This window comes from Schistocerca cancellata, chromosome 2 (assembly GCF_023864275.1).
Source record: "Schistocerca cancellata isolate TAMUIC-IGC-003103 chromosome 2, iqSchCanc2.1, whole genome shotgun sequence".
Classification (NCBI taxonomy): domain Eukaryota; kingdom Metazoa; phylum Arthropoda; class Insecta; order Orthoptera; family Acrididae; genus Schistocerca; species Schistocerca cancellata.
In genome coordinates, this window is record NC_064627.1 from 430,097,256 (window position 1) to 430,109,711 (window position 12,456).

At 37.9% G+C, this 12,456-nt stretch overlaps 1 protein-coding gene across 8 annotated transcripts in view; it reads left to right on the top strand.

Moving 5' to 3' along the window:
* LOC126161900 (zinc finger protein 761-like) overlaps window positions 1–12,456 on the top strand; it is a 121,707-nt gene that overhangs the window by 24,525 nt on the left and 84,726 nt on the right. For 3 of the 8 annotated variants that reach the window (XM_049918061.1, XM_049918054.1, XM_049918060.1), the window contains exon 2: window positions 9,540–9,632. In XM_049918061.1, the coding sequence (XP_049774018.1) occupies window positions 9,600–9,632 (33 nt within the window). In that variant the 5' untranslated portion in view covers window positions 9,540–9,599. Of the gene's footprint in view, window positions 1–3,720; window positions 4,576–5,011; window positions 5,160–6,563; window positions 6,649–9,536; window positions 9,633–12,456 lie in introns of those variants that run through there. The other 5 variants (XM_049918059.1, XM_049918056.1, XM_049918058.1 and 2 more) reach the window with 5 other exon arrangements.

The window sequence follows — 12,456 nt, forward strand, 5'->3', positions numbered from 1 at the left end:
TAGTAAACTAGTTTTCAAGTGACAAATTTTTACTCAATGACTAACATAATGTATTCACAGTTAAATGCATAGTTCCAAGGAATGAGGCTGTTACAAATGCATACAGAGCAGTACAACCTTTGTTCACATGTACCACCCCTGACAAAGATTTTAAAAATAAGTTGCTAAGTTGGTGATGTTAATTAGTAAAACATAGCTCACTAGTATTGAGTTTCCTGATGTATGCAAAGATGTGTGTAGTATCTAATAGTATCTGTCACCGTAGCAAAATCTGAACATATTTCCCAAAATGAAATTTTCACTCTGCAAGAGGGTGTGCACTAATGTGAAACATCCTCACAAATTAAAACTGTGCGTGGGACTGAGACTTGAAGGTAGAAAATGAGGTACTGGATGTCAGGATGGGTCATGAGTCATGCTTGGGGTAGCTCAGTAGGTAGTGCATGTACCCACAAAAGGCAAAGGTCCCCAGTTTGAGTGTCAATCCAGCACAGTTTTAATCTGCCTGGAAGTTTCATTTTTGTCCCAGGCTAAAAGCAATAAGAAAGTACTTGTTATACAGTGAGCCAGAAATGGTTATCTAGTTTGACAGTACCATCAATAAGAAAATGAAAAAGTATAGAATATTGATATTTCATTGTCAGTTTATGTGTTGACTTAGATATTCATACTAACATAGTTCTTTCAAAATACTGTATTAGATCTTATTTTACTTTTTGTTATATTATTCTGTGTTTTAATTAATTTTCAGTCTTTCTAGTTGAAATGTAAGAAGGTTGCCTCACTAGTTACATGCAGATTCTCATAAAAAAGTTTCTTTTTTTATTTTCTGTTGAACTTTTCCTTGGGTAATGTTAGTATTTATTATGTGTAACGTATATGGATGAATAGTTGTTTCAAATATGGACATATAAGAAAAAAGTTATGATCATTTTCATTTTGCTAAAGTAAATAAAATTGACTATTGAAAAAGTTTTTCTTGCTTATTTTACTTTTTGATTCAATTGGGAGGAGAAGTATTGGGGGAAGGTGAGACAGCTGGCTGTGAGGGATGAGTTGTTGATGAGGTCTTGATGTGTTGGGAAAGAGGGAGATGGCAGGCATGCAGGAGGGAGAGGGACTCTGCTTTTGGTATTTCTGCCCATGACTGTAGTGACACTCCTTGTCTGAATTTTAGGAAGGAGGTGGTGTGTTTGCTTCCAAGGGCACACTGGGAAAGCTAATGTTCCACGGCAACAAAGCTAGTGGAATTTTAGCACACAGGGACATACCAAGCAAGGGGCCTCATGACAAGAGGAAAGGAAATGGAGAAAGTGATTAGCTTTTGACTATAGGAAGCAAAACTGATTGGTGATGCCTGTAAGTCAGGACATATGATCCTTCTATGGGAAAATTGTAACTAGCCACAGTGAGCTGACCAGCAGGGAGCCAGTGAAGTTGCTTTTGTGGAGCTTTCAGAACAAACTCAAGGTTGATGAAAAAGATATCTATTAGTGTTTGCTTTTGACTGATTGTCAACTGTAGGGATGAAGGGTGGCAGGTAGAGATGAGATGGGAGGGGTGACCCCAAGAAATATATATATTAAAAGGAATTAGGTAAAGGAAAGCAGGTTTTTGGAAATTCTAGCATGGTTAAGCCTAGGTTCAGCATGAAGGTGAGTGTTCTTGGGCTGAGACTTTTGCTGAGGTTAAGTTCTTAGAATATTGGTTGAATAGAGTGATAAGATTTAGAGAGAGCATTTGGCAGTAATACGTTATGGAGCATAAAAGTATGCTCTGGAGATGTGAAGTAAGGAGTAGGTTATATAAGGCAGGGTTTGGGACATACAAGTTGCCTCTATTTATGATCTCCTTTCAGTCTGCTCTGTTCTCTATCATAATTCTTCCAGTGAACTAAGTCATTCCCTTGTTCTTCCTATGACTGACTTTATGTGGTTTTCCATTTCTTATCTTTTTTTTCAGTGTTGTATTGAGTTATTTAATTGCTGTGACTGTCCGCTACTGTAATACACAAAAGCCATTGTATACAAAAGTTACCTGATTTTATTCCTCTTGCTCATGCAGATAATTTTGTATTCATCCATATTTCGGGCAAGTTATCACTCATTACTCATACTGCAAAATTATAAGAAGGCAGAACGGCCAACCAGAATACAAAATTGCAGTACCACTGATAGACACATTTAAAAGTGGGTGAAAAGCTATTCCTAGCTCTTGCAACTGTTAGTTCCACCCTCTGGGAGAGAGGTTGGATGAGATGGGAAAGGATAATAGGTTACTGATAACCCACTATGAAAGTGAGCCTCATGTTGTGAGGGTGAGGGGAGACAAAACTTAAGGGAAGTGCTACAGAGGGAAGAAGATGGCAACCACTGTGCGAGACCATTAAGAATTAGGTCCCCTTCTCCCACAGCATTCACCCAGTTCAGTGACAAAGGCATTATGTGTCTGTCCATGGAATGTTTCTTTTATTCACTGTTTGTCTGTACTCTGACTTTGCAAGACACTGCAAACTGGTTTTCATATCTCAGCAATCACACACATAATGTTATTGATAAGGAATGTGTATGTTTCCATCTGTCCTGTCCACTGACGAAGTGCTGGGGATAAAATTTATTCCAACCATTAGGATCTGGAGTGGCCAAAAATTGGTTGAGCAACACTTTATTTAATTTAGGGCTCTTAAAAATTGAGGGTATTAGAACTGTTAGAAGTTTATTTAAAGTGAAACAAGTTTAAATTTTGTGAAATGATTAGATAATATTAATATTCTGATGTTCATGATTTACTTATGCTTTTTCCTTTTTGTGTTTGAGCAGTCAGTGTTAGTGGCGGGGCTTCTTTTAGCCACAGATTTAGATTGTTCATGAATATTATATTACTGGAGAACTTGTTACATTAACTGATAAATATTTTGTCTGTATTAGAAAATACAGTTTGAGTTTCAGCATACTAAAGCAACACAAAAGAAAGAAAGACTGCTCAAAATGCCATGACATATTAGTGTGTGACTATATTTTGTCACTGAACTGCATACTTACTCTGAGATAATTTTTACGAAAATCGATTGTCTTGTTGGTAATGGAGTAACAGTTCTGCATGAGTTCCAACACAAAAGAAACAAGAATGATGCTGCAAATTTTTGTACTTGCTCCAGATAGTAGTGGTTACCTTCAAAGCAGGACTCATTAGCATCCACACTCATCTTCATTCATTCCTTCTACAGCTCAAAACATTTTCACATGTAATTTTCTACATGGCTCTGCCAGAACTTCACTGAGAACAAATATGCTGTAAACTGCATGCCCACTGCCACTGAGTTGATTGATTTTGGCGAAAATTGTCAGTGTAAAGATACAGTTCAAAGTCAAAAAGAGCCACAGCCAAACACACATCACAGCAAGTAGTTGCCTAATAATATGAACATTTTGGATACATAAGACCGTTGTTTAGAGGTGGATACTAAGTCCCCCATAGGAAGTTACATTTTCCTTGTACCCAAGCATTTCTTTCTATCTTTATTTGTTATGTGTGTGTATGTGAAGTTAATGAATATTGTATTCTGTATATGTGACTTTTATGTCAATACATAAAAGAAATATTAAAATATTGTGAAAAGGATATAGTTGCTACTCACTATATAGCAGAGATACTGAGTTGCAGATAGGCACAACAAAAAGACTGTCGCAAATTAAGCTTTCAGCTGACAAGGCCTTTGTCAAAAATAGATACTTAAGTGTGGTTTCAGCTGCCAGAGACTACAGTCGTGTCTGTGTGAGTTGCATTTCCGTGAGTGTCTGTCATCTGTTTTTGACAAAGCTTTATTGGCTGAAAGCTTATTTTGTGACGATCTTTTTGTTGTGCCTATTTGCAACTCAGGCATCTCCTCTATATGGTGAATAGCAACTACCCTTTCCATAATAGTGTTACATTCCATCCTGACACACACACACACACACACACACACACACACACACACACACACACACATACATACTCCATCTAAACAGATCTGGAAGGCCTAATGGTACCAACCAACTGGTGTGTCTTCCACAGCTGATAGATGTCACTAGATGTGGATATGGAGGGGCATGTGGTCACCACACCACACTCCTGACTATTGTCAATTTTGTGACTGGAGCTGCTACTTCTCAATCAAGTAGCTCATCAGTTGACCTCACAAGGGCTGAGAGCACCCCACTTGCCAACAGTGCTCAGCAGATGTGGATGGTCATCAACCCAAGTGCTAACCAAGCCCAACAGCACTTAAATTTAATGATCTGATGGGAACCAGTGTTAACACAGGAAGCAAGGCTGTTTGCATGAACTTTGTTCTGTGTGTTATTGTATTTTAACTGCTTTTGTATTGTATTTTCTGAGGCAGAGATTGGGGACCAGCCCCACATTTACCTTTAAAAAAGGGAACAATACCTAAAAATCATAATCAGGCTGGCAAGTGGACAGAATCAGTACTCGTTAACTTGCTGCACAGATCCAATTTATTTTATTTGAGATACATATTCCATAGATCCAGTATGGCGTGATTACGCATGGATGTGGAACGAGTCAAAGCAGGTACAATATAGATGTCATACAATACAATACATACTGGTATATTACACATAGTAGATGAATGATTCAAAACTGGAACAATACAATAATATAATCGAGATAATAAACAATACAATACAAAAATACAATAGTGATAAAAAAATAATACAGATACAATGACAAAGGAAATAATCTGAATTACTACTCAAATTATTTATCTCTGTTGAAGAATTCATCTAAAGAGTAGAAACATTTTTCCAATAAGAATTTCTTTAGCTTTTCTTGAATAGGATGTTATTTTCTTTTAGACACTTTATATTACTCGGGAATGTGTTAAAGATTTTTGTACTTGCATACTTTACCCCTTTTTGTACTAGAGAGAGATTTTTCCATTCACAGTGCATATCACCTTTCTGTCTTGTGTTATAATGATGGTATGCCTCGTTTGTTTCATATTCAGAAGAATTCAGAAGTGTGAAAGCCATGAGTGAGAGGAGAGGTTAATATACCTAACCGTTTAAAAAGACTGCGACATGAGGTTCTTGGAGGAACACTACATATAATTCGGACTCCTTTTTTCTGGCTTACAAAAAATTTTTTTGAAAGTGGTGAGTTGCCCCAAGATTATTCCATAGCACATCACTGAATGAAAGTAGTCAAAATATGCAGACTTTGATATGTTGATGTTCAGTTTTGGAGATTATTCGGATGGCAAATGTTGCTGAGCTAAGCTTTTTTAGTGTTTGCCGTATGTGGAATTCCCAGTTGAGCCAGTTATCTATGTGAACGCCTAGGAACTGTGTGCACTGAACGCTCTGTAACTGTTGGCTCACGTGTGCAATGTTAATCTCTTCTGGGCTTATGTAACTGGATTGGAACTGCATGTAATTTGTTTTACTGAGGTTTATTGCTAGAGAATTTGCTGTGAACCAGTTCAGAGCAGTTGCAAGTGCTTGGTTGGCATTTAACTCTACATCAGTGGAGGTTTTGCTGGCTGTCACTATACTTGTGTCATCTGCAAACATTGTGATATTGCTAGCACTGTTTCTGAGGACAGGGGTAGGTCATTAATATATACAGGGTGTTACAAAAAGGTACGGGCAAACTTTCAGGAAACATTCCTCACACACAAATAAAGAAAAGATGTTATGTGGACATGTGTCCGGAAATGCTTAATTTCCATGTTAGAGCTCATTTTAGTTTCTTCCACCTATGCTCAATGGAGCACATTATCATGATTTCATATGGGATACTCTACCTGTGCTGCTAGAACATGCGCCTTTACAAGTATGACACAACATGTGGTTCATGCACGATGGAGCTCTTGCAAAATTCAGACGAAGTATTCGTACGCTTCTCAACAACAGATTTGGTGACCGATGGATTGGTAGAGGCAGACCAGTTCCATGGCCTCCACGCTCTCCTGACCTCAACCTTCTTGACTTTCATTTATGGGGGCATTTGAAAGCTCTTGTCTACACAACCCTGGTACCAAATGTAGAGACTCTTCGTGCCCGTATTGTGGACGGCTGTGATACAATACGCCATTCTCCAGGGCTGCATCAGCCCATCAGGGATTCCATTCGACAGAAGGTGGATGCATGTATCCTCGCTGACGGAGGACATTTTGAACATTTCCTGTAACAAAGTGTTTGAAGGCACACTGGTACGTTCTGTTGCTGTGTGTTTCCATTCCATGATTAATGTGATTTGAAGAGAAGTAATAAAATGAGCTCTAACATGGAAAGTAAGCGTTTCCGGACACATGTCCACAGAACATATTTTCTTTCTTTGTGTGTGAGGAATGTTTCGTGAAAGTTTGGCCGTACCTTTTTGTAACTCCCTGTATAATAAATAGGAGGGGACCAAGGACTGACCCTTGTGGAACTCCATGATGTACTGTTTCTCAGTCAGACTCTAACTCTCCTACTTGTAGATTGTTAACACCTAATAATATTTTTTGTTGTCTATCTTCTAGAGGTGATCTGAGCCAGTTATCCATTTGTCCACAGATTACATATTGGGCTGCTTTTCCTAAAAGTTTTCTGTGATCGACGCAGTCGAAAGCCTTAGTCAGGTCACAGAATATGTCAACGGGTAATTTTTTCTTGTCAAGGCATTCTAAAATGTTATTTGTAAGTGCGTAAATTGCTTCAGTTGTAGATATACCTGATCTGAAACCAAACTGTTGTTTACTAAGTAGTGCAAATTTTTAAGGGGATTGACAATCCTGACATATATTAATTTTTCAAAGACTTTAGAAAATTCTGTTACAAGGGAGATAGGATGATAGTTGGAAAAATTTGTGGGATCACCTTTTTTTATAGAGGGGCTTCACAGTAACACACTTCATTCTGTCAGGGAAGATACCTTGATTTAGAGAGGAATTGAATATATGAGCTAGAATTTTAGAGAGTTGATTACAGCTGGCTTTTAGCTGTTTGCTGGAAATATTGTCTACACCCAATGAATTTTTACTTTTTAGAGACACTATGGTTTTTCTTACTTCTTGCACGGTTATAGTGGCTATACCCATCATGTCTATAGAGTTAGAGAAAAGTTCTTTCAGAGTTTTTATTGCCTTTTCTGAAGAGCCTTTGCATGCTGTTTTCTCGGCAACAGTTAAAAAGTGCTCATTAAAGAGCTTAGCTACAATATCTTGATTTTGAACTAGCTTACCTTCATTGTTAAGAGCAATATTTTGGGTCTTGTTGGGGTAATTTGCACCAGTCTCATTTCGTATCACTTCCTGTATAGTTTTGATTTTATTAATGGAGTTATTAATTTTTGAGCACAGATACATACTTTTTGATTTCTGAATGACTTTGTTCAATATTTTACAGTATTTTTTATAGTTATTTAAAAGGTTAGGGCCATCTGATTTTTTTGAGGCAATGTACAACTCTCTCTTGCTTTTGGAAGAAATCCTAATTCCTTGGTAATCCAAGGCTTGTTTGGTGGATCTTTTAGTATGAGTTTTATATAATCTTTTTGGGAATGTACTTTCAAAAAGGTTGTATTTGGAATTGGTATTTTCTACATTATATAGTGGACCCCAGTCTATGTTTTGGAGACGTGATTTAAAGATCTCAATAGTTTCATCAGTAGATTTCCTAGTAATTTTCCAGTTGGGACCACTATTAATCTTACAAATACTTGAATTGTCAATGGTGAGTCTTTGTCCATCATGGTCAGTGAGACCATTCGGGACTTGCCTGACAGCTATATCATCAATCTTGGTTATGTCAATAAATACATTATCAATTAATGATTTTGTTTGTGAAGTTATTCTGGTGGGAAACTTTACAACAGAAGCAAGATTATATGAGGACATCAAGTTCCCAAGATCTACTCTGTCTCTGGAGTTCGCTAGGAAATTTGCATTGAAGTCTCCAACAACTATGACATCTCTACTGAGTTAAAATATGTATATTGAGAGTGCATCTAACTGTTTCAAAAAAATTCCAAAGTTACCTGAAGGTGCCCTGTATAAAGTTACTACTGCTATATAAGAATTATTTGAAGCCAGCTCTATGGCACACGTTTCAAACTGTTGATCTATACAAAAATTCTGCACATAAATTACGCTACATGTGATGCTGTTTCTGACATAGATCACTACTCCACCTTTTTCTATTTATTTCCTACAGTAAGGTGTTGCTAAGCAGTAATTATCTATAACAAGTTTTTCGATATCTGACATAACATGGTGCTCACTAAAGCACAGAACATGGGCACAATCTATACCTTGTGGCTCCTGGATATTAATTAAGAGTTCATTAATCTTGTTGCTCAGGCTACATATGTTTTGATGGTAAGTAGCCAGATTTTGATTTCCAGAACCACTTACACATTTATCCCTAAAAAAGAAATATCAGTTGACAGAGTGGGTTTGGTATTTCTCACTATCCATTTATTCGAGTTGGTCTGTTTCCATGTACTGGGAGACTGGGAAGAATCAGCTTTGCCTGGTGTTTTCAGCGGCCATTTGTCCAATGTCATCTGTCCATACCCATTCCTGCAGTCTTCTTGTGTTGTGGAGCACTCATTCTTCGAATGTGTGTGTTTTGAGTGTACATTGTTCCTAGCATTTACAATGATGTGGGTCTGTCTCACCTTTCTGTCTCACAAGCTAGTGTGTCGCACATTAAGCTATATGAGCAGGTCCATTGAAGTACAAGTAGTATTGCTTGATGTAATTTCCATTTTTTTGTTGGCATTCTCATGCCATTGGTGCATATGTTTTGATCATCTTCCTCTGTGTGTGCTCTTCCTAAACTCAGACAGAATATATCAAAAGTGTTGTTTTTTTTCTCTTGACTCAGTTTTTCTATAAACCAGCATTCTTTTCAAGTCTGAAAATTAAAGTAATATACGCTACAACACTACTGGACTCCCAGTGATAAAATTCTTACAATAATTATGCTTTCATATCAGCCTAAAAGCTTTGCTCAGACATCTTTGGTTTTTTTCCTTGCTGGGGTTCATAGTCATATAAAAATTTCAAATACATCAGTGTCATCTTTACATAAAATAAGAGAAAGGCAACCACTTACATGTGGTGGATAAACACATACACAGAGCATGATATTCATTAACTTTTGAGGTCTGGCTCTACTTGTAGAAGAAGGATGAGTGCACACATAACAAAATACTACACTCACTAGCTTCTTAGCTATGGCTTGTCTTCTAGCAGAAAGTACACACATTCAGTGTATGCTTTCTCTGTTTGAAGAAGAGCCATAGTTTGAAAACTAGTGAATGTTTTGTTGTGTGTGTCTGTATGCCACCTATCAATCTGCTATATGCGAGTGATTGCCTTTCCCTTATTTTATATATTGTTCCATCCAGGAATGTTCATTATTGTTATTCATTGTCATCTTTGATTGTTAAAATCCTTAATTGATGTTTTGTCTTTGTTGTGTACAGAATAATTTTTACAAAGATTATATGCAAAATTTTAAACCAGTGTTAATGTGTTTCAGCAGCTTGAGCCCTCCTTCAGATTCAAATCACAATTTTAAGAATTTGGATATACCATCAGGGTGATGTCAGAAATAATGCCAGAGACTAATTATCAAGTAAGTATTTCTTGATTAAGAAAGAGTTAAATGAAAGTAATATAGCTATTTACGTTAGTTGCTTATTAAAGAGAATGGAAAACCTGACAACCTAAGCTTTTAATCTCATTGCATATGGATTGCTGTTACAAGTACAACCATGATACTGTATACACATGACCTTAAAGGGGAGAATAACTGGAGTTTAGGTTTGCCAGCATAGTTTTTCAGTGTGTTAAAACGTGAGTGAATAGAAGATGGACAAGAGTGGAGAGGGTGTGATAAAGGAGAAATGAGAGTAGCAAATGTGTGGAAAAGTATAACTGGAGAGGGTGGCATTTTTGAGTAGATACCATTAAGAAAGCTTTTCTCCTTAAATCATTCTTGTACTTTCATCAACAGAGCTTCGCACTGACTCCTGACCTCATCTATTTCACATTTAACTTTCTTTAAATAAGGGGACTGTGTTTTTAGGAATTTGAGAAGTCATGTTATTTAAGTTTTACTGATGATTTTTTGTTATTTAAACATGTATTATGTATTCGTGTTTTATAACATGCTCTCCTTGAGGATCTCCTTACAATGGATTGGTGGAATGTAAAGTATATCAAAATTGACCAGTGCCATTTGTATCTCATACAGTTGGGTTTTCATTTTTGATTTTCTTGTATGCTGTTGGACAAGAATTAAATTTGCTATATTCTAGAAATTTGCTATCGTTTACTCGCAGGGTGTAGACAAAAATGTGAAAATACATGAAAACACACACATTACGATGCTTAATATGGTGTAGAAAAATCGTTGGCATTCAAAACAGCTTCCAGTCATCATGGAATGGATAAGTACAAGTCCTTTATGGTTTTCAATTGAATCTTATACCATTCTCTCTGAAAAATATTGGTAAGTTCAGGTAACAGTGATGGACGTAGACAGTGATCATGCACCATCCTCTCCAAAGTAGATCACAAAGGCTCAATAATACCGAGGTCAGGCTACTGTGGTGGTGAGGGGAGATGCAACAGTTCATCCTTGTGTTCGCAAAACCCCTCCTGAATGGTGCAAGCTGTATGAACAGAGGGTCCTGTCATCTTGGACTACAGCATCAGCATTGGGGAACAAACATTGTACCAGGGTGGACCTGATCAGCCAAAAGGTCACATAATCCTTGTCAGTAATGAGATCTTGCAGAGTAACCATGGGGCCCATGGAGTAACATGATATGGCTGCCCAATCATCATGGAACCCCACCATTTTTCACTCTTGTTTGGAAATTTGGGCAGGAGTTGGGAACAGTATGAAGCAAGACTCATCATTGCTCCAAGGTCCAGTATATAAATACAACATAACTTCTGCACAATTTCAGTGCAGTAACGTGTTCACTGAAAATTTGTGTGTGTGTGTGTGTGTGTGTAAGTATAATCTAACTTCTGCACCATTTCAGTGCAGTAATGTGTTTATTGTAAATAAGTATTACAGTAGTTGTATTACATGTTTATTACCTTATAAATAAATAAAAAACTTTTTTATTTTAAATTCAGTGCATTAGTATTTGTAAAATGACTCTTAGTGTTCATTAAAAAATGACGATCATTCCACTTGGGACCTGTGGAATGGTACATTAGCTTATTTGTTTTAGTTGTAAATATTTGTCATGTATTGTTGTTTTTCTGACATCTTCCACATCCTGGAGGACCTCCTCACTACGGATCAATTGGAATGAAAGTAAATCTAATCTAATCTAATCCAGGTTTTATGGCTTCAGCACCATGTTTTTCTTGTTCAGGCGTTTGCGTCACTGATGAGGGGTTTTGGAATTCCAACTCACCATGCAATTCCCTGCTTGTGGAGCTACTTTCATATTGTTTTGACGCTGACAGTGTTCATGAGTGTGACATTCAGTTCTGCAGTGACTTTTGTAGCTGTTGTTCTCTTATTTTTCATCACAGTGCTCTTCAGTGAGCATTCATCTCCATCACTCAACACAAACTTTCATCCATGTTGTGACTAACATTTTTCCACTTCTCCTGTATGTGATGTAAATCTTTGATACAGTGCCTCTCAAAACACCAAACACTTTACTACCTTGGTTACAGAAGCACCTTTATGAGCACCAATAGCTTGTTCACATATGGTTTCTCTTAGCTCCAACATAATACATTCACATAACATTAACAGAAATTCCTGGGTGGAGCAATAAATAAAATAAGGAAAAGGCAACCTCCCATCTATAGTGGAGTGATGCATGGAGCACATGAACAGTTAACAGCAAACAGCATTCATATTAGCTTTGGAGCTCTTACTTGTTTTGTAGCAAAAGCACACACCTTAAGCACAACCACAGAGACACCTAAATGAACATTCCCATCGTGTGGCGAGAGCTCAAGAGCTAATGTAAGTACTGTTTCCTGTTACATGTTTCTGTATACCATCTATTACGGCTTCTGCACCACTTGTTAGCAGCAGACACAGTGGCTGCACCAAAGACTGAGTTTTACAGTTATTTATTGAACTTTCTTTACAATTTCTCCCTCGTTGTCGCTGCCCAGCCTTGCGGATCCCTCCGGCTGGCTGCTGCTGTGTAGATTCTCCGACAATACGCGCAACGTGCGCCACTGATTGCACTCAGGAGCCTCAGGCCACCAGTGCTCCACTGAAGCCAGGATGCCCTGTGGTTGAGATGAACTTGTCGCCGTGAGGTCAGCTGCCGATGCCTGCTGCACTGGCGGCTGGGAAGCCGTCAGTCGCGATGACCGCGAGGTCCCGTCATGGACGGACCATGCGCCGTGGGGCCGGGTTGCCGTGAAGTCCGGGCGTTAGTCCCTGGCGGCGCCTGTGACCATGACTG